Source organism: Xenopus tropicalis, chromosome 6, assembly GCF_000004195.4.
Source record: "Xenopus tropicalis strain Nigerian chromosome 6, UCB_Xtro_10.0, whole genome shotgun sequence".
Taxonomy (NCBI): domain Eukaryota; kingdom Metazoa; phylum Chordata; class Amphibia; order Anura; family Pipidae; genus Xenopus; species Xenopus tropicalis.
Window position 1 is genome coordinate 47,514,849 of NC_030682.2, and position 22,067 is coordinate 47,536,915.

Below are 22,067 nucleotides of genomic sequence, written 5' to 3' on the forward strand. Positions count from 1 at the left end.
GCAATAATTGCTTGTCACTATTTTTCCCATTTCAGGAAAAAATAAATTCTGACAAAATCCATTTAGTCATGGTTGCCCTGCACAGAATTGAATATCAGAGGTGTCACAGGCTTAGCTTGCAGTTTGTGCAAGAAATGTGTTTAGGTGGGAGAAGTGCAAAGAGCAGATAGGAGAAGGGCAAGCGTGTGGAGTGGGGAAGCAGCGCTGGCTGCCTGCGTCCCTCTCTCTCGCTCTCCCTCTGCCTGTCTGTTTCTGCAGGCTGGCTGCTAGTCTTTAAGCTGTGTGAGAATCCTGGGAGTTGGTGATGTCAGACTGGTTTGGGTCATTTGAAGGTTAGCAGCCTGGGAAGGGTTCATGGAAAGTTCACTCGCATATATTAGGCAATTCAATCTTTCATTTTGTGTGACACAAGTAGTAGGAAGTGAGCTGTTCAAAAGCAGAAGGATCTATTTGCTACAGAAGGGGGGACCGTACTGCTCGATGACATAAATTTAGTTATTTTTTCCGACTTTCGACTCAGTTGCTCACTGATACAAGCAGCAGCTGAATAGCTGCTACAGAAGGCTACAAGCACCTCCAGGAATTTAGATGCATTTTGCCTGGAGCTGACAGCTTGGATTTCTTCATCTCCCCCCCCCCCTCTCCTCCTGCTCCGCTGGAATGGCTGGGAAGCTTGGAAAATAGTAAATGATCATTTGGATCAATTACAGGCTTTTAGCTGTGTTGTCTGTCATAATTCATGATTCTGGTCTGGGAAAAAGACCAACAGCCTACGTGCCAAAAAAAGGGGCAGAGTTTGATGGAGTTGGGTGTACTTTTTCGATAGCAATTTGCTGTGCACCTAAAGGATAAGCACTTTCGCTGATATTCTGTATAGGGGGAATCATGTTTGACTGCATGGATGTTCTGGCAGTGAGTCCTGGGCAAATGCTGGATTTCTACACTGCGAGCCCGTCTTCCTGCATGCTCCAGGAGAAAGCTCTGAAAGCATGCTTCAATGGATTGGCACAGACGGATTGGCAACACCGGCACAGTGCTCAATGTAGGTGCACCTACCCCTCCATCTGTTTGTATTCTCCCTTCTACTTCACATTGCATGCTGCCAGCAGAACAACTTCGCACTGACACCAGCTCCCATTCCCTCACTTCTCTTTTAGCCTACACATTGTACTACTATTTCATCTAACCTTTGACAAAATATTCACTAAGCTAGTTTGCACAATGTTGCATGTGTTTAAAAAAAAAAAAAAAGTAGCAATTAGATATGTCAAAAATGATATATATGAATATAAAGTTATATACGGTATTATATATATATAATAAGTTATATTGTTATATATATATATAGTTAGTTATTAATTATTCCAATGCAGAAAAAGGGATTTTTTTTTTAATTAATTTTTATAAATGATTTTTGGTTTGTTTGTTTATGTCTCTGTTATTTTTCGGCATTACTCAAAACCCTTTTTTTAGCGCCAACCAATATTTGCATCCTTTCTATCGCTAAGAAGTTTCTTGGGCAATGGCCATTACTCACGGTCACTTAAGTGTCTGGCCATCAATTCAAGCCTGAGTTGGAGGCTTTACAGTAGGAAACTTGTATATGAGGAGAGGTCGTGTTAGTGGTCTGCTAAATCCTCTTATCTGATGGTGACACGGTGCTGAAGAACATATATAATGTAAACAGCAGAAGTGCTTTTCACACCCTGGCTGCAGGTTTGAGAAATGACCAGAGGCGCCAGAATTCACTAAGCCATTCACTGGCCAGAGGAGCCTGCAGGATGCTGCTTTGCTCTGACACTGATTTAGATAAATAGCCCAGCTATTTATCACAATGATTTTAACACAGTGTTCGACACCTAAGCTGTGGGATGTTCCTCCAATTATGCTGTTACTTGATTGTTTTATGAGCACTTTGTGCTCGGTAAGACTAAATGAAAATGTAGAATTTCTCTCTTTACTTTTTTGCAACAAAATGTATTCTTATAAAATGCACTAAAGAATCCCTTATCCACCGTGGGACAGTTTTATTATAGCAATTAACTATGTCCAAGCGATCCTTAGAAATCAGTCATATTTAATGATATTTTGAATGCGTGTTTGTGTATGTGTTAGAAAATATATATCCAGAGACAGATGTGGATATCATTTTTGCAGTGGTGTAGTAAGCTGGTTTCTATGATTCTAGCATGAAATCTATGGCCTCATTAGAGCTTGCTAAATCTGCTCTCAAAGTACCCCAGGATAAGACTTTCTTTAATATCGCCTTAAGGCAGTCAATAGCTTAGCCTGATAAAAGATTGTTCTATTTTTACATAGATTAGACTATTCATATACTATAAACCATATCCAAATGCAGGGCGGGCTGGGTTACTATACGGCATATACAACATTGGCTATTTTTTGTTTATTTAGTTCTTTGGAATGATGTAGATTGAGATTTGTTTATGTAATCGGATGAAAGAGGAAGTTATCGCAGTGTTTCTAGTCATGGTAAACATTTAATGAGGTTGAGCAGTGAAAGTCCTATCTTTAGTCTGGGTGATAACAGGAAAGTGGTAATAACCACAAAGAAACCTCAGATACAAAAAAAGTAACTGAAACAAGAAACAAATAGAAAATAACATTGCTAAATAAGTTAGTTTCGATATTTAACTGCCACTGAGGTATTGTTACCTTTTTCCCACATCGTAGACATGTATATAAAAAATATAAACAGTCCCATAGTAGTTTACACTTGTTAAAATGTGGGCCTCAACTTGTAACATTCTGAAGTTCAGAGATTTAAAGCTTTCCTGCTTGACAGTTTGTGTATTTTACACAGTTTAATGGCTATGCTAATGTCACCAGGGTTTTTTTGTTTTTTTATCGCTGCCATTCTTTGTAACAATTGTTATTATGCTTTATCGTCACTTGGAAAATTGATCTAAGGCATAAACCAGACTTGGTATTGGATATCATTACACTTACAATTTTGCAGTTATCGTGAAATCAATTATATACTATAAACATAAGCTTGACAGATAATCTAGGCAATTATTGACCCCCCCCCCCCATATAGTACTTACATTTGTGCAGTAACATCCATTTTTGTCTTTTTACTACATTGGATAGGTGATGTTTATTTCCCATTTGCAATCTATAATCATGGAAAGTGTACCCACGATTGTAAAGATGAAATTTTCAAATCTTCCTTTACACACTTTCTTAGTCCTCCATGTATTTTATGCACCTCCTAGTATTTACACAGAAGCAAGAAATTCTAAGATTATAAAAAGTTGTTTTTTTATTAATCACTTAGAATGCCTGCTGAACAAGGCCTGTTCTGTTGGTAATTAATCAGTTTTTGGGCCAATGAAATAGCAGGGCAAAATGAAAAACTGGCCGTTTTCGTGAATCAATCTAAAAGTAACAACATTCAAGGAATAAAAACAATAACGTTTTTCTAATGAGCGTTAATGCTTAATGTGTGAGTAGATGCCCATGGTCAGCACACAACACAACAATATACAGGGTGTATAATTAGAATGCGGCCTGCTAACTTTTTATATAACATCACTTTCTGCATGTAGAAATGTTATTGTAAGATTTTGTTCCCTGGGAGCTAAATAAACAGAAGCAATTACAATGGAAACTGCCACTAACTGTAGCTAGTGTTTCTTATCAGATACTGACATAGTGATATACAACTTGACAAAAACGATGTTAGCTATTTTGATATTTCAGCTTCTGAAAAGTTATCTATAAATCCCTGTACCAAATGATGCTCCTCATTAAAAAAAAGTTTAGATTACAAATCATTTGTTTAATTTGAGCCAAATGTTTTCTTATAGTTAGTAATTTCACTGTTTATTTGTGTTTCTTAAATAAGGAGAATATGTTTTGGTATCTAACTTGTAAAATTGGGAAGAACTTGTGCAGATGTCGAATCTTATAGTTAAGACTTTGCAAATGACTGGAAAAACAAAATATACAGCTTAAAAGAAACACTGCTTGGTTGGATTTGTAAAATAAACTTTTAGTACTGATAATGGCTTTTAAGAGGCCCTTTTACCCTCTACAATGTGATCTTTTATTGTCTTTTATTATGCTGTAAAGAAGAGATTTACACTGGTTTTTACACTTGTAGCAGCAAAATAAAAGTGGGGATATTTTTCACATGAAGCAGTATTACAGCTAAATGCTTGTATTAGAGTCATTAAAATCAGAATATTTGAAAAAATATTATTTATTTTTAAACCTATGAAAAATAAATCATGTAGAGAAGTTCATAGACCACTTCTAAAAAAATGAAATAAAAACCTGAAGGAATATGCTGTAGCACATATAGTATTACTTACAGTATGCTATTCATTTTATATCCTAAAGCCTTTCAGACATTTATTTTCTGAAGGAGGATACATAGTTATATTCAATTTATGCATTTATTTTAGGAGAGTTTTTTATCTGATGCAAAAAAAAAAAAATCACAACACATTTATGTTTATCTTTTAATTTATATTTAATTGGGTTTGAGCAGTCAAAGCTATATTCATGAAAACAGATATACTATTTATCTTTTTTCTGTGTGTGACACCTTTGTTTGATTTGAAGATGGCTGTAAGTTCACTGGAGCAATTTGAGGTCATCAGCAGACAGAAAAGTGAAGTTTCAGGAGTACATGTTCTTTAGGAAACAGAAGATTTATAGTCGTGTTTCTGTTTTGTTACAACACGATTTTTTTCTGGGTGTGCCGCAGGAAAAAAAAACCCATTGGCTAATAGCCATCTATGATTTATTAATCTAGGCTTTAGGGGTGCCAAAGTGGGATTTACTAAAAACCCCACAAATTTAAAGTTTTTTAAACAGAAATATATTTAAGTATACAATCGAGAAAGCAGATATAAAATCAGTTAGATGAGTTTTGCAAAGACGACCAGATACCATTGCAGAACTAATCTCAAATAAAAGGGGCTTTGAAGTTGGTTCTATCCTATAAATTTGCTTACAGGGTTACATAAGCAATTCAATCTCTCTAAGGCAGCTCGGATCATTTCTAACAGTATTAATTTTTATTGACTTCATGGAAAATTAAAATAAATACATAAATAAATAACCATTGCTTTAATAAAGGCAACAAAAAATAAAATATTCCCTGCAAGGTGCATTTTTTTTCTGATTTGTCACTTTAAGCTCTACTACACCTGCTAAAAAAATATATACATTTATATTTACAATAATCTGATTTTAAACTTCGTACATACATAATTTTTTTTATTCTATAGCGCTACTGACATACACAGCGCTACATATTTGTAACTCAGCAGTATAGGCCATTTTAATATATAACACGTAATTATGAAGCTGGTATATAATTTTCCCATGATTTAACACAGTCTATCACCATTTCTGAAATTAGCAGGCAAAATCCATGACAATATAAAAGGTGGTGATATTTATGAATGTGTGTATTTTGATTTATTTAAGAAATGTCCACCACAGAGCTGGTGTAATCTATTAAAATCAATGGCCGCCTGGAGAAATTGACTAAAGTGTGTGTTTTTTTACTTACTCCAGATGTTTAGATCATAATATTGCTCCACCCTAGATTAAAGGGAGTGGGAAAAATTCAGGTAGTAATATTGGTGTATCTGGTGATTGGTTTACACAATGCAGCATGATCATACGATTAATTTCTTATAAGTGTTTCAGAAATTATATAAATGTATAAAATTACAGTGCTTATTCATAGTGTAAAAATTTCCTGCAATTCCCTGTCTTTGTCTTTAATGTTATTTTTGCAAACATAACAACTCCACAAGGAAAAACAAGTTTGCCTAGCCTACACTGGAAGCGTATATATATATATATATATATATATAGTGTTTTAGTTGGCAGAGAGCTAAACTGTGTTCAAAACTAGATGAAGATTGCTGCATTTTAATAGATTTGTCAGAAAAAAAGGGGTTTTGTGACCTTTTAGGTTCCCATATGTTTGTTTTCTAAAATATTTTAGGTATTTTGGCTACACTCAAATCAAATAAATGAGAACAGTAGGAAGACATGATCGAGTGTGTACTTGCACTGGTACAATACCTGCTGTGTTCTGTTCTGTGTAAAACTAAATTTTGTAATGTGCACGTTGCAACATTTTTCTTCATTAAAATTAAAATGGTTAATATTGTCCCTGGGGAATAAAAAATGTGCATAGAAAAGGGTGAAAAAAATTGCATAAAAAGCAGATGCAGAGCAAAAGAATTTCTGAACTAAAACCATAGCATATTCTATGCATTTTTAATAGGATCTCTTCACTATATACACAAATCATACATGTGCAAAATGCATTTGCAATATTCATAATATAACATGCTTTCGATTATTAAAGACTGTACTAAAACATAAATTAAAATATGTATGTGAAATATATATGTAAAATGATGTAGTTCATGATTAAGCTAGGGTTCATCAAGGCCTATAATGAAAAAGCGAAAACATGAAAGATGTACATCAAATATGTGTGGAATTCTTGAACTACTGTATATTAAAGGGGTTGCTCAAACAGATGTCCAAATTTGAACAGATTTCACCCCTTAAAAGATTGTTCTTATTCATCTTAGTTTTTAAAAGCTAAGCGTTTTCAAGATACCTACCCTACAACTGCTCTTTGCCAGTCCCTGAGTTTATTCAGTTACCCAAGTATCAAAGAAACTGAAGCTGTACTGCACATGCCCCTTCCATTGCAGCCAATCGCACTAGACATTAAAAGGACCCGTGCAATATCACTGTGTTGCTAAACTTACTTTTTTGTCATGCTTTGAGCAGGGTCTGTTGTAACCCCCGTGCATAGAGCAGCTGAAAATGCTTACCAAGCTCAATTATATAAGTGATTTTAAAGGCACAAGCTGTTCAAATTGTACAAAGGTCATCATACCCTTTAAGGCTTATGGTGCAGCACACAGGATGTATTTGCTGCTGGTTCATTACATGCATTTACTGTATGCATTAAGTACAGGACAGGCTTCTGCCCATTACCCTGGTCACAAGTGATCTGTGAATAGGCACTATGGGTCTCAAAGTTGTGCCCCTTAATGCTCCTAACCTTGTGTCCAGAGCAATAGTAAATAAGCCCTAAATTCACAACATAATGAAATTCATGCCATTGACATGTTCATTAGGAGATTTTCACTGTATGCTGAGAATAACAAACGCAAAATGTCATGTACTGAACATGGGAACGAGTGTTTAACATGTTTTTGAAATGTCGGTGGTGCCCATAAGGTTGACTGAGATGTCTTAGCTGGATGATATTACCATGCTAGAACTGTAGCATTTCTATCTTCACTAGCTCAAAGTTGAAGTTTCCTTCATGGAGGCTTGCTTGGCATGAGTTGGTTGCATTGCAATAAAATGTATATTGTCTCTAAATGAAATAAAAATAATGTTCCATAGCGCTGTAACAATATCCTGTAAAATTTTAGATTTTGCAGGTTGGTTGCCAAAAGATGATGGCTCTTTACGTAACTAATGAAACCATGGTTTCAAGAAGTTTTTTGGATGCAGATAACTTAGTTACTGACCTCTGTGTTACCAGGTGATAAAGAATAACAAAGATGGCAGATCTTTAACAGATTGACTGCAATGTTTAGTAGAAATCATGAAGGAAACCCTACACTCACATACAAAACCTTTTGCCATTAAGCAGTTGGACTGTTAGTCTGTTTCTAGGTGTAGTTTACGAACATGGAAATTAAATAAAGTAAAACACATTTTACAGATGAATATTAAAAAAAACTCATTCTGTTCCCTACATGATATTGGCTTTATATGTTAAGATACTCACCTCATACTTAAGCTGGTCATGCACAGACTGATATTGGTTGCTAGCTTGGCCACCAAGTTGGCAGATTATTGACCAATGTATGGAGCCAAAGTGGGGATGTGGTTTATGTGATCTGATCATTGGCTAAATAATTAGATTATCCTGATTTCATCCACTCCTGGGGCTGGCCCATAAGAGGAAGGCCTGGTTCATACCTCCCAACTGTCCCGCTTTCCGCGGGACAGTCCCGGTTTTTAGAGCGCATCCCACTGTCCCGGATAGTTCCATGAATGTCCCGCATTTCCGTAATAAATTACGGAAATGCGGAACATTCATTGACTTACCCGGGACAGCGGGATGCGTTGGCGCTCCTTCTTCCCCAGCGGCTCCTCAGTGTATGCAGCTCCTTCTCCGGCGGTCCCAGGTACTTTTATAAGGTTGCGCCCTTACGCACGAGTGACGTCATTACGCACGAGTGCAACCTTATAAAAGGGCCTGGGACCGCCGCAGAAGGAGCCGCATACACCGAGGAGCCACTGGGGATGAAGAAGAAGGGAGCGCTGTGTATGGGGGGGTGCTGTCTCTATTGGGGGCACTGTGTATGGGGGGGGCTGTCTCTATTGGGGGCACTGTGTATGGGGGGGCTGTCTCTATTGGGGGCACTGTGTATGGGGGGGCTGTCTCTATTGGGGGCGCTGTGTATGGGGGGGGCTGTCTCTATTGGGGGCACTGTGTATGGGGGGGCTGTCTCTATTGGGGGCACTGTGTATGGGGGGGCTGTCTCTATTGGGGGCACTGTGTATGGGGGGGGCTGTCTCTATTGGGGGCACTGTGTATGGGGGGGCTGTCTCTATTGGGGGCACTGTGTATGGGGGGGCTGTCTCTATTGGGGGCGCTGTGTATGGGGGGGGCTGTCTCTATTGGGGGCACTGTGTATGGGGGGGCTGTCTCTATTGGGGGCACTGTGTATGGGGTGGGACTCTCTCAATTGTGGGCACTGTGTATGGGGGGCACTGTCTCAATTGGGGGCACTGTGTATGGGGGGAACTTTCTATGGGGGGCATTGTGTATGGGGGCACTGTGTATGGGTAGTACTGTCTTTTAGGCTATTGGGGGCACTGTGTATGGGGGGGCAAACTGGTAGATAGTTATAACTCACTAATAACTCACTGCCTTCTCTCTATATTTGTATTTTATATGTAGGAGTTGCTTTATTGTTTCCCTTAGGTAGTACAGTATGAGGGTATAGCACATTTGCGTATGATCCTGCCATTTCTACTATATAAAAGGAGAATTTTTTGAAAAAAAAAATGGATGGGGTGTGGTAATTGGGGCGTGGCCACAAAAGTGGGCGTGACCAAAAATTGCCGCGCTGCGCATGCCGAATCTTTTTGTCCCTCTTTTCATTTTTCAAATGTTGGGAGGTATGCTGGTTTACTAAAGTTGCACATATGTACTAGACTGCACAGACCACACACTGGGCATAAAATGTAGCTTAGATTTTATATAAGCAGTAATGCTTATAAGTACATTTTTGAACATTAAATAAATCAATTTCCCCAAATCATATTTTGCCGAATCGTGGTACAGGCATGGGATCCGTTATCAGGAAACCCATTATCCAGAAAGTTCAGAATTACGGGAAGGCCATCTCCCATAGATTCCATTATAAACAAATAATTCTAATTTTCACTGTAATAATTAAACAGTACCTTGTACTTGATCCCAACTAAGATATAATTAATCCTTATTAAAAGCAAAACACTCCTATTTTGTTTATTTCACGTCTAAATAATATTTTAGTAGACTTAAGGTCTGGAGATCCAAATTATGGAAAGAACATTCTGGATAATGGGTCCCATACCTGTACCTCGTCTGCATATATATTAGGACTATTTAGCAGTGCATCTGTCCAAACGTCTATGTTTTTTTTTATAGTTATGGCATTCTTCTGCCGTTTAAAATTATTTAATTTGTAATGATTTGTATTGTGTCTTGTGAGTTCCTTACTCTGTTTGTTTATTTATTTTAAGTTTAGCAAATTATGCAATAGAAACTGCTAGAGCTAAGAGCTGCTTGAAACCAGGCTGCTGCCTTTCTTTTATCTTCCCAAACAAAAAATGAGAGGCAAAAATACGAGTTTTCACGAGGATACCTGAGAACTGTAAATCTGTAAATCAGTTTTCATAATTTGAGGCAAGGCAATCCTTTTTAATGGTGTCTTGGAATCTCAGATAACAGATAATATTTTAAAGGTTGATATGGGTCAACCCTTGATAATGTTTCTCACATGGAAGTAGAGAATAGGATTTGTCAATGTGTTACATACAGTGTTGTACGCAACTTTTAAATGGGATTATAGCACCCCTAAAAAGAAGAATTTGAGCATGCTATACCACCAGGTTTTCACTCAGAGTTCGTGCTTCATATTTCATTCAGAATAATCAGGATCCTTAATATTGCATGGTTTGAAAACAGAATAGGAAGCATTAATATGAACAATGCAATTTACAGTAGTTCCAGTTATTGTTGTGGCAGATTCCAATACTAACTTTATAAACATCTAAGTTGCTGCTTTGATTGATGGGCATGATGTAATTAGATGTTCTGGACTGTACTGGCAAATAGTAAGATAATCACAATAGGAAATAAATCCTTAAAAAAAAAAAAAAAAAAAATATTTGAAAAATGCAAAATGGAACAAAAAGAAATGGCGTGTGTAGCGTAGTGACATTTTTTGACCACGCCCATCTTTGCAGCCACACCCCCTAAATACCACTCCCATTTTGCAAAATTTGGCAGGTTATTTAAAGTTTGAACACATTTCTGGTGGTTTTGGGGTCTTGTTTTATGTGTTATTACAGTTTTGCTAAAAAAAGGTGACATTGCCCTTTAAGCTGCAAGTCTCAGTTCCCCCAAAAGACCTGTTTAGCTTATTAGTTACAGTTGTATCTAAGTGCAGGTGTAGCTGCTGGGCTCTCTGCCAAAAGCTACTTTTTAAATTAAGTTCAAGAAACATTGGGCCTGATTCACTAAAGGGCGATAAAACGTGCGCTATTTTTATTGTGCGCTAAAATTTTTACCGCGTCTTAATATTGGCGATTTTTCGCACGATTCACTATAAGCATACTCGCGCTTTTTTACGCGCGATATTGCATGCGTTATTTAACTCGCGAAAAGACTATTTCAATGCGGTATTTGCCGGTACATGCGCTAAATTACACGAATAATCGCCGCATATGAATGGTAGCATAGAAATAGTGTATAAAAATTGTTGCCGCATATAAATGATGTATATAAATATTAGCCACATATAAATGGTATCATATAAATAGTAGATGCTTATAAATAGTAGCCACTAGTGAATTAGCAAATCTTTCGAAAGATCCACGAAACGGCAAAAATGTTGTGCGGGCAAAAAAATTGTTGCTGTGACTATTATTTATGTGACTATCAATTTTTGGATGTGCGGTGAATTTTTGCGTGGCGAATTTTTTCATGCGTTTTGCCATTGGCGGATTGTTTTGCGAAATGCATGAAAAAATCCGTCGCGAAAAAATTCAACGCACGTCCAAAACTTCGCTGCGAATCCATGTCTGGCGAAACATTTCATCACTTGTAGCCAAATAGAAATAGTTGCACGCCATGTTAGCCATACACGCCAATACTTGCAGAAAATTACTGTATTAAAAATGAACATTTCGCTGCAAACTGGCAGCTGCGTCACTCTAGGGGAAACACATACTTGAATAAATAACACTGTAAATCCATATTTTATTGCAAAAAATCATTTACTGTACTTTTGTATAATTTTTCGCCTGCCTGTAGTAGGTGTTAATTTTCGCATAGCCGAATGCGATATTTAGCGCGCAAAAGTTATAGGGAATCATGCGATCGTATTCTTTTCAGCGCGGAAATTAACGCAAAACGGTAAAACTAGTGCGAGAAATACCGCATGTGAAAATGGCCATTTTTCGCACGTGATAATACTATGGTGAATCGCGCGCAAATTATTTTGCGTTTTTTAACGCGAAAAAGCGTGCGATAATTTTTATCGCCCTTTAGTGAATCAGGCCCATTGTATCTTTTTTAATGTTCAGGTTCAGTGCAGGAGATTTCAGGGAAATGGGCATTTCAGAAAGAATTCGAGACTGCTGGCTGAGCTGTCAAAATCGAGACTGTCCCGCAAAAATTGGGACAGTTGGGAGCTATGGTATTATGCGAGAAATTTTATGATAGGGTTACAAAATAAGGTAATATATGATTATAGTTTTCCTTTAATGATTACAGTTTTCAGGCTATAAAGTTGAAAGTGTAGAGTGTTTAAAATAATTGTGTTATATTAAATTGTTATAATGTATGGTATTGAACTGCCTCATGGAGAAACTGGTAGAGAATAGAATTTGGAGGGGGGCAGAACCCTTTGAATGCTAAGAAAAGTATTGAAAGTAATGTGTGGAAATTAATGGTTATGAGTAGGACAGTGTACTAAGAATGCAGGGAGAAGAATGGTAACAATATTTGAGATGTGTAGTTAAAATGTGGAGTATAGAATGTTTCAAATGCATGAGATAGAATAATTAAATGTGAACAGTAGTTTAGAATGTTTACAATCTGCAGAACAGAGCAGCTTGTGCATAGAGCAGAATAGTGTGAAAGTGCTATTAATCAATGATTGTGTTACTATGAATAAATAGTAACATAGAAAAGGATTTGTAAACCTGTACCAGGTTCACATTTGTTAATCTGAGCCTTTTTTTTTTTACTTTTTAAAGTTACAAGCAGTAACTGTTGTTACTGATCTTAAAAAAAAAAAAAAAAAAAATGACGGAAAATCTGGTCGAAATGCATTTAGGACATTGTTTTACTGGTCCTTTAAAGTGCTTTTCAAAGCACACAGCTCATGCATGTGATTTCATATGAGATTTCTACATGCCATTCTCTAAGCAATTAGTTAATGGGGCTGGAATCTGAAAATTATAATTCGTGCAAAGCTCGGCCTAAATACACCAGCACTGGATGTGAGATAATGATAGTAAGTAAATGCATATACACAAGCTACTGCAGTTTGGAACTTAATACTGTAAATATCTAGATTCTGTAAAAGGTGCCCAATCAAAATTTTCCACCCTGGCCGATTGACAAGACAAACAATATTGGTCGCCTTGTCAACCCACCATACATGCACTGAATATTATATTAGAATAACCAAGGCAATCTTTGTTACAGTACAACTATTAATTAACCAACAAATAAGATTGTTTGTGGTTATTGTGTGTAAAAGAACCACCAGAGAATTATGCTTTGGAGGCATTTTGTTTCTGCAACTTTGTGGTGGTGGATGGGTGACTCAACTAAAATGTTTAAAGGGCATAAAACACTAATTGCTGTTATTGACTTTAAATTTCCCAGGCATTACAAGTAACCTAAAAGATGGGTGGAATAAAGAGCAATAATCCATTGAGTTCCAGAAGTGTTTCATGTTTGTCTGCAGTACTTTACATGATCAATATTAACTGCCCCATTGAAACTAACTGCTGTATCAAATAACAGTAAATCAAAGGAATGTGCTTACAGATTATTTATTGAAAGCTTTAATTGTTCGCTGGAGCCCTGCTTATCTTTGCAAACAATAGACAGGCCTGTCTAGCGGCTTTACGCACATTTCTGTTTGGGGTTTGCCTTGTTCTCACTGCTTGATGGCAATAAAATAATACCAGAATTAAACATGATTTTATTTAGTTTTGAAAGGCCTGACTATTTCAAAGACATGTATGCAGCTCAAAGACTGCTCATAGGCATAGCTTCTACAGGATCAGTCACAGAAGATTAAAAGTCTTTAAGTTGTTCTGTTAATTTTAGAATATAAGCAAATTTATCACCTGCACGCTGAGATATTAATTGCTTGGGAATTAATTGATTTCAATAAATTGATTGTCCTAAATCTTAATAAAGGTGTCATTGACCTAAGGCTGATGCCACACCGGGTGTATGGCGTATATTTTTGGCAAGCTGAAAAACACTTGCTGAAAATATGTGCCATATGCACCATATGCCCCTACCTGTGCCTGCACCGGAATGAATGGCATACACTCTGGTGCAGGCACATGTAGCCGATATCCGCATAAAAATGCAAGAGAATTGCAAAGTCTCGCGTTTTTATGCGTATTTCGGTTACATGTGCCTGCACCTGAGCGTATTCCTTTCATTCCGGTGCAGGCACATGTAGGAGCATATGGTGCATATTTTCGGCAAGCAGTTTTCAGCTTGCCGAAAATATACGCCATATGCCTGGTGTGGCATCAGCCTAAATCTTGTCAGAAGTTGAGTATGCACTGTGCTTTTGTATGGATTCACTGGAAATAGTACAGAGAAGACACACAGAATGAATTTCTTTTATTTATAAAGGGGTAAATGCATCCTGATATCATAGTTAAACGTATTAATAAAGCTTTAATGGGTTTATGTAATAAAATTAAATTTCTCCAGGAACAGTAACCCATCAGCAGAAGCATGTATGGGTCATTTGTTTAAAAGCAAATATTTTATTGGTTGCTTTGGGTTACTGCTCCTGTGCAAACTTTGTACCTTTTATTACAAATGGGGGTTCATTTGGTACACATAGATGCTCAATGTGGCAGTTTGTAAAAGTGCTACAAGAATGCGAGGTTAAGTTCCTCCATTCCTCTCCATTGCTCCATCTGTTTTTGTCTGTGTCTTAAGACATGTCATATGCATGAGCAGACAGTGCTGAGGTAGCACACATGCTGAAGACCCTAAGTGGCATCAGGAGAAAGGTGGATCCCAGAGGGAAGGGGCATTTCATTGTTTGTTTTAAGATCACTGACTTGCTGCCATGGGAATAGAATTGTACATGATGGGTTCAGTGTATTTATAGTTGTGGCTGAATAACTCTAGGAGTGTCTCTCTCCACCATAGAATGGCCTAAATGTTCTTATTCTTTTTTTTTTTTTTTTCTTTTTTTTTGGATGTGTTAGAACAAGACGCTGACACATAAACTGTATATCTTTAGCAGTAGGGTGATTGATTGCCTACTAAAAAAATAATAAACAAAGTATCTGAGCACATTACATAACTTTTTTAATTATTTTTTCTTCCTTTCTTGGTACAACCAAGTATAAGAGTACGCTGAACACTTGCCCTGTAACAGTTCAAATATTATAAACCACAGAAAAATAGCTGCAGCAACCATGGTATGATAGAGAGGGCATTTGCAATGGGCCCAAACCATCACTTCCGTTGTTGTTCAACTGCAAATTCCAACATTCTTCTGCTGTTAGGAAGTCTTAGGAGCTGTTGCTTGTGGGTTTAACATTATTTCCTTCTGGATTAGGATGCTATCTATGTCCGGGTCCTCACATATTTGACGCTAGAAATCCTTTAACCAGTAAATTATTTTCACACTGAGATTTTAAAATTGTTGAAATTAATTCAAGCAGCAGTGCTGCAACAGTTTTGAGTAAACATCACGTTGGCACTCTCAAATTGTACTTAATATCAGCTGCTGATTTGAATTCCTATTGATTGAGTCAGCACTAAACTGTCATGTGCAGAGCTGTGAACCTAGCTAATGCGTGACATGGGGGATTTGTGGCTTAGCTTTTCAGATATTGGTTGAGAAGTTGGGGAAATCCCACTGGGCAAAAACTCTTGGTTTATGAATAGGGTCTGACGTGTGTACACTGCTTTGTCTGTATGTTATACACCTGCCCTCAACGCCTTGTGATGACGTTGGCAACACCAACATCATCTTGTCTGGGTTTGTAACCTAGTAAAGGTAGCAACCCTATATATGACCACTGGCCTCGGAACCATATAAAACTTACTTGAGCCACCATTTAGGTTCTTAAATCAGGTGCATATACACTCTACTTGATGGTAGCCAAGCAAAATATATGCAGTTTGCCTAATGAGTTGAACCAATGCACAGACTTCATGGTCTAGGAGTATTGTTGCCTTAATGATCTTTCTGTCAAACCTTCTGGCCAGCATTCTATTGGCCTCTGTTAACTGTGAGGCAGAATCAGGGCATTATTGTAGCTCCTAACAGATGTGGCAAAACAGTTAGTTCTCTCATAAAGCCAAATAGGTCTTTTCCTCTGGCCATGGTAATCAAATTATTGGACAGCCCTTCCTGACAAGTATTTGGATAATTGACCTAAAGCAGGATGTGATGTTAACTGCTGTTTATGCTGTCCTTTTTTAATAATTTTACAATTTGCCACTATACATTTAGTCCAGGTAAATTGTGAGCCCAGTGTTACCCAGATGTATCTTGCAACAATGAGTGGGCACACACCTTATTTAACTGCACAGGCAAGTTGTAGACTTCCAGGGAGAACTGTATGTAAACGAATCATTAGGAGCAGATCAGTTGTGTAACTATGTTGGGAGCCATAAGCCTACAGAGACCAATAAGATCACTATATCTTCCATATAATAGATTTGTAATACTCTAAAAAGGTGGCCATTCACTATAAGATTTGCTTGTCTGGCAAGGTTGCCAAACAAGCAAATCTTTCCCCCTATATGCCCACCTTGGGTGAGATCACTTGCACCAAGGGCCAAACGATCTCACTGCAATGCAGGGGATACAAAAAGTCAGAGCCGATGTGGTCCCCAATCCAATTAAGAAATCAAACCTGCCCGATTGACACCTGCCTGATTTTTGGCTAGACATCAGTTGGGTAGGGCTGTCGAGGACTCCAATTGCCAGCTTAAATCTGCTCATGTATGCCCACCTTTAGCCAGATATCCAAGTGCTTTGTATGGTACTGTTGATTACACATCAGGCAACTCTGCAGTGGAACTCTTATAAATACAATAGCTAATATATCCAAGGTAGAATAGTTCATCTAAATTTAAGTGAAGTAAGGCAAAGCTGCATTTTATAGTCCTTCATTTAGGTAGCATACAGATGGTAAGTTCACTGTGTAAAAATGAACATCTTGGGTGAGGTTGGTGAGGATCGCAATGAGACATATAATTTCCTTTAGCAAACAGTTCAGTGTCAAATTGATTAGCATATACCATTTTGTTCATTATTATCTCCTTTGTAATTTATTTTCGTTGTGAATATAATTACCTAATTCGTTGTGAACATAATTACCTTCATTTGTTACTTACATAACCTTTTCTTGTCTGTAGTTTATGAAAAGGCATGGACCTTGAAAAATGCTAAAGGGCAAAGTCACTAAAAAGTAGTTATATAATACAGTGTATAATACCATAAATAATGTAAAAAGTATTACAGGTATGAAATCTGTTATCCAGAAACCCATTATCCAGAAAGCTCTGAATTACGGGAATCTCCCCTTGAATCCATTTCAATGAAATAATTTACATTTTTAATTTTTATTTTCTCTGCCATAATAAAACAGTACATTTTATTTGATCCCAGCTTAGATATAATTCATCTTTATTGGTGAAGAACAATCCTGTTGGGTTTAATTAATTAATGAATTAGTTTCATTGATTTGTTTTGTAGACTTAAGGTATGGAGATCCAAAATATGGACCCTAAGCACTCTGGATAATAGATCCTATACCCATACGAATAACAGGTACTTAGCAATGGCATCAGTTGTAAACAGCGCTATATTATGTCATTTATGTCCCATGATTCATTGACACTTGCACCACCTCTACGACTGTAAAAAAAGTATTCTGGTAATGGTCTAATATATTTTTTATTTTACAGCAGGCTTACATTAGCCACTAAATAATTACCATTTACCATTTGATGAGCAATTCAAACTTAGAAGTTACTATAAAAAAAAAACACAACTCTAATTTACTAAACATTGAACCATGACTTAAAGCACTGATACCAACTTTATTTTTAACAATACCAACCCTTTACAATGCCACTGTTTCATTGTTCTCTTCTCTAGAGGTTTTCTCCTTATTGAGAAATAAGCTAAGAAAATAGAACAAACAAATGAAGTCACACCCCCAGTGTAAGAAGGCGGCACCCTCCTTCATCCAAGCATTCCAAAGGGAAAAACTGAGGCAGTGTTCTACAGTATGTAGTATTTGGTAGCATTACATAATCAATTTATTGGATACCTGCAGTTAAATTACTTTTTTGATCCACATCCTTTCTTAGACTCCAGGCAAATATATAGTTATGTTGTGCTTAATGCGTATAACCCTCTTAGCTCTATTTTTCAGTGTTAAAAAGCAAATACTATCATTACTATCTGCATTTTAAAATGGAAGTGAAATGGCAATTCACTTTGTAAACAAGTAGTATGACTATCAGGTTTTATGAGCTATTTTATGCACTATCAAGTATCACTTTCCATCTGTGGTTATCTACTGTACACATGGGGTTCCCTGTCAGAATGTAGGAAAGCTTAATGGTTATCCTGGCTGTTGATTGTGGCCAATTTGTTAGAGATAGAACTGTGCAATTTGGCTGGTAGTGGTGTACAAACTGTTCATTGGGTCCTTATTATGGCCTGGATCCATCTTTTGCCGTTGTGTGCAATAAATAGACAGCTTTCCACCCTTGGGTACAGACTTTTCAGCAGCATCATGTCCTGAAAAGAAATAGTCACTTCCCTATTTGTTTAAACTTAAAACAATATTCACAATTTATTTTTTTTTACAATACAGTTCAATATTTGCAAAGTGACCCCTTAAATCTAGTCAGATGCCAAGAAATCAATTTGGACTTCACTCTTCCACTGTTTTTGAGCTCACCTGAAAATATGGAAAATATCTGGTCACAGATAGTTCCATCATTGTGGGTCGGCTGCACTAGAACAGCAATTAGGGATATACTGGGTTGTTGGATCAGCCTGGCGCTGAGTTCACTATTTAATATTTGATAGGATCTCAATTAGACTCAGTTTGTCTCCATTTACAATATGTTATCTTATATCCGATTACATACATAGGTCATTTGGATTTAAGTAGGAAAAGACATCTCTTTATCAAGTTTTGCATTTTAGAGTTAAACAAAAGTATGAAGTATACTGTTAAGATATATATATGTAGTATAGTGTCACTAGCACCGATTTTATGTCTGTTTGATAGCTTGGCCTTAAGCTAGCTACAGTATAGAGCTTTCAGGGATTACTGCAAGCAAATCAGTTTGTTTCATCTTTTCATGACTGTGACCCTTGATGCAGTTCATTATCATTACAAAGGCATTACTTACTCCATTGCCTTTCAATAGTAGGGCATGATAAGAAGAGAGGTTTCACCCTCAGCTTTAAAAGAAAAAAAAAAAAGCTGACAAAAAAGTTTCTTATCTAATTAGTGTTTAGATCAGAGAAAAAGATACAGAAAAAAACAATGGAACTGGTTGGCTTTGACAAAAATTAACTGTATGAACTGGTTAATGCAAGACCAAGGTACAAGATTATTTACAAGAATCCTTATTTTAACTATAAAAATAAATCTACTGCACTACTCAGAAGAACCCCCTGGATATGCTGGCAGTGCAAGCAGCTTCCCTGCCTGATATTAAAATACACATTTCATGTTGATATAACCTTTTAAGTCTCCTATTTATGCACTGTTTGGGATTTGTAAATTCACCCAACACATTCACATTGTAATTGATGAATCTCCAGAAGACAGCTCATCTAAAAGTAGCTCCTATACTGCCATTCCTATTATTATTATTATTTTGTTTTTACATATAAACCATGGCTGGCGGTGTAAATTCTTTACAGTATGAACACAGAAATTACCTTGGGCATGATAGTGGGAAGATAATGTAATGTCAGATAGCTGAATTGTAATTCAGACCTTTGATGTGTTAAAAGAATTAAAAATAAAGGGGGAAGAATATATGAAATGTCTTTTTTTTTACATAGTTCAACCTTTTAATTGTAATTGTAAACCTACCTATTGTGGTTGCACCCAGGTGTGGGTCAAGCCGACTGGGTGCCCCTGCATCCCTCCCCACACGCAATGCCGTCACGGGGTGGGGGAGCCATGAAATGACAAGCGGCAGGGCCAATGACAAGAAATCGTAGACTAGGGGTAGGCAGGTGAGGTACGTGCCTGGTGTGCCCAAGTCAGGTGCCTCTTCTGCCTACACATAGTTCCATCCTGGTTGTACCCAAGGAATTTGAACTATCTGTAGCTCTCTAATTGTTTCTAGTAAATTTTTACCGTCTGAAATTCATCTAATCTAAAGCATGCTATTAAATGAACTGCAATGCACACACGTGTCTGTGCACATGCAGGGGGCAGAGAAATAAAGGGTTTTGTTTTGTTTTTTTCCCCTGATTTTCTCAGATGTGCAAATGTTCTTGCTGTTACTCTATTTAGGATGACAATAATACCTGCCTGTTTCTTTGAATATGTATATAAATATGCTTTTGTTAATTCCTGTGAGATGGACATTAGACACAAGCTGGCAGACTATTTGTTTCCACAGGGAATGGCCAGCTTGCCGGTGGAATACAAAACTAAGTTTAACAAATCTTTGATGTTGTCAGCCACCTGATGATCTCTACAATATCCAAAATACAGAAACTTCCACATTTTTGAAAGGATAGCTGTAAATTCCCATTATTATTTAGATCAAAATAAAGTATAATTTTTCAATTAGGATTAGTCCCCAAGAAAATGTGTTTTCCCCAGTTTACTAAAGGCAAATAGTATTATTAATTGCTAGATACAGGAAGTAAAGAGGAACCTGTTCAATAGAGCTTGCCAAATAAAGAACACCTTCAGCATGTTCTGAAGATATATTTGCTGATATTTAAGAAACAAGTAGCTATTCATATTAAATCTGAAAGTGTTTAGAGCACAAAAGAACAGGGTTGGACTTTGCTTTGTGACCTAATGAGGAGCAGAGTGAAAGGTCATGTCGTTACATAGATGGAAGAAATGTAAAATGAAAGGAACTGCATACTTGATGCTTTTGTTCTCTTCCTGACAAGCCAGTGGGCTGCACCTGTTGTGTATATATGGGAGAATAGCACTGGTACATAGGCCGGCATCAGCTCTCAGGCAGCATCCACTGTGACCCGGTCAGCTACATTCCCCTTAGGGTCATGGCTAGGTTACTAAGTCAAGACTAGGGAGTCTCCATTTTAGTACTTTGCCTCACGACCCCAAAGCACGATCTGCATTTCTTGCAAATCAAAACATGCCTTCACTTTTCCACATGACAGTGCACATTTACCGACAGGCACTCGGATCTTGTGTTGAAATGTTCTGCTCTCATTTCCTCCAGAGCCGTATAAAGCTGGCCAATTGGACAGCAGAATGCACTGCCTGTTACCTTATCACCCATTATTATTAAATGTCTAGTCATATTAGCTGATGCCTTTCAGTGTGCAAGGAAAAACAATTCCCATGCATATTTAATAAAAATGTATAATATAAATGGGTTGGCGTGTGTATGTCATATAAATAACCTGTAGAATACTATGGACATTTGAGCAGAGAAGAATCTGGTTCTAATTACTTGTACTCTGGTTGAACTTTGGTGTTTCCTTTGACTCTCAGCCTAATGCATGCGAGCTGTGTGCCTCACACTCTACAAGTGTATGCACACAACTAAAAGAATGGAGAAGTCCAGACCAGCTCCTTCTGGTGCCAACAAAAATTGAGGACTAGCAGAATGGATTGACAAAAGGCAACACTTTACTATTCACCCTAATTAGCTCAAATTGCTTCTTCCCACCAGGGACCCTGAGCTCAGTGCTTGTAATTCTCCCGGGGCTATGCAGGAAATGCCTTTTGCTTTACAGAGTCTTTCGCTTTAAGGCTTAGCCGCCCAGAATGTATATTAAACTATATAGTACATGCTTCATCATATGCAGTTGCGGAAAAACAGAACAGTAATATTAACATTCCTGCTGCTTTTAATCAAAACCTTAAAGCACTGTATTTCCCAGCATGGCCCAAAAGCTCTTATAACTTTCAACACACCTTTTTATTAACCCGTTCCAGGATCAGATTGCAAAGCTGTGTACTCGATTTCTCTCTGGTGCACAAGGGGTTACAGATAAACCTCTCTCCTTTATTTAACCTCATGAAAAAATTCCAGACATGTTGAGAATTGTGAAGAGGTCTATTGTTTCAGGGAATGCAAAGAGAGTTTTTTTCTTAGGTTTCTATGAAACAAAAACAGCAAGCCACAAAGAAACAAATTGGTGTCTCTTCCTTGTTTTTTAGAGTTACTATAAGCAATGATTGCTGGGATATTTATTTGCCCTTCAGTTGCAGTAAAGCTGTGGTCCCCATATGGAGTGCCCTCCAGCTCTTGTTCAGTT

At 37.3% G+C, this 22,067-nt stretch overlaps 1 protein-coding gene across 1 annotated transcript in view; it reads left to right on the forward strand.

The window, feature by feature from the left end:
• The first annotated feature begins 252 nt into the window (after positions 1–252).
• The window catches only part of rarb (retinoic acid receptor beta), a 111,377-nt gene continuing 89,562 nt past the window's right edge, over positions 253–22,067 (forward strand). Inside the window, exon 1 of the mRNA XM_002932404.5 lies at positions 253–1,042. Within this exon, the coding sequence (XP_002932450.2) occupies positions 886–1,042 (157 nt within the window). The 5' untranslated portion in view covers positions 253–885. The remainder of the gene's footprint in view (positions 1,043–22,067) is intronic.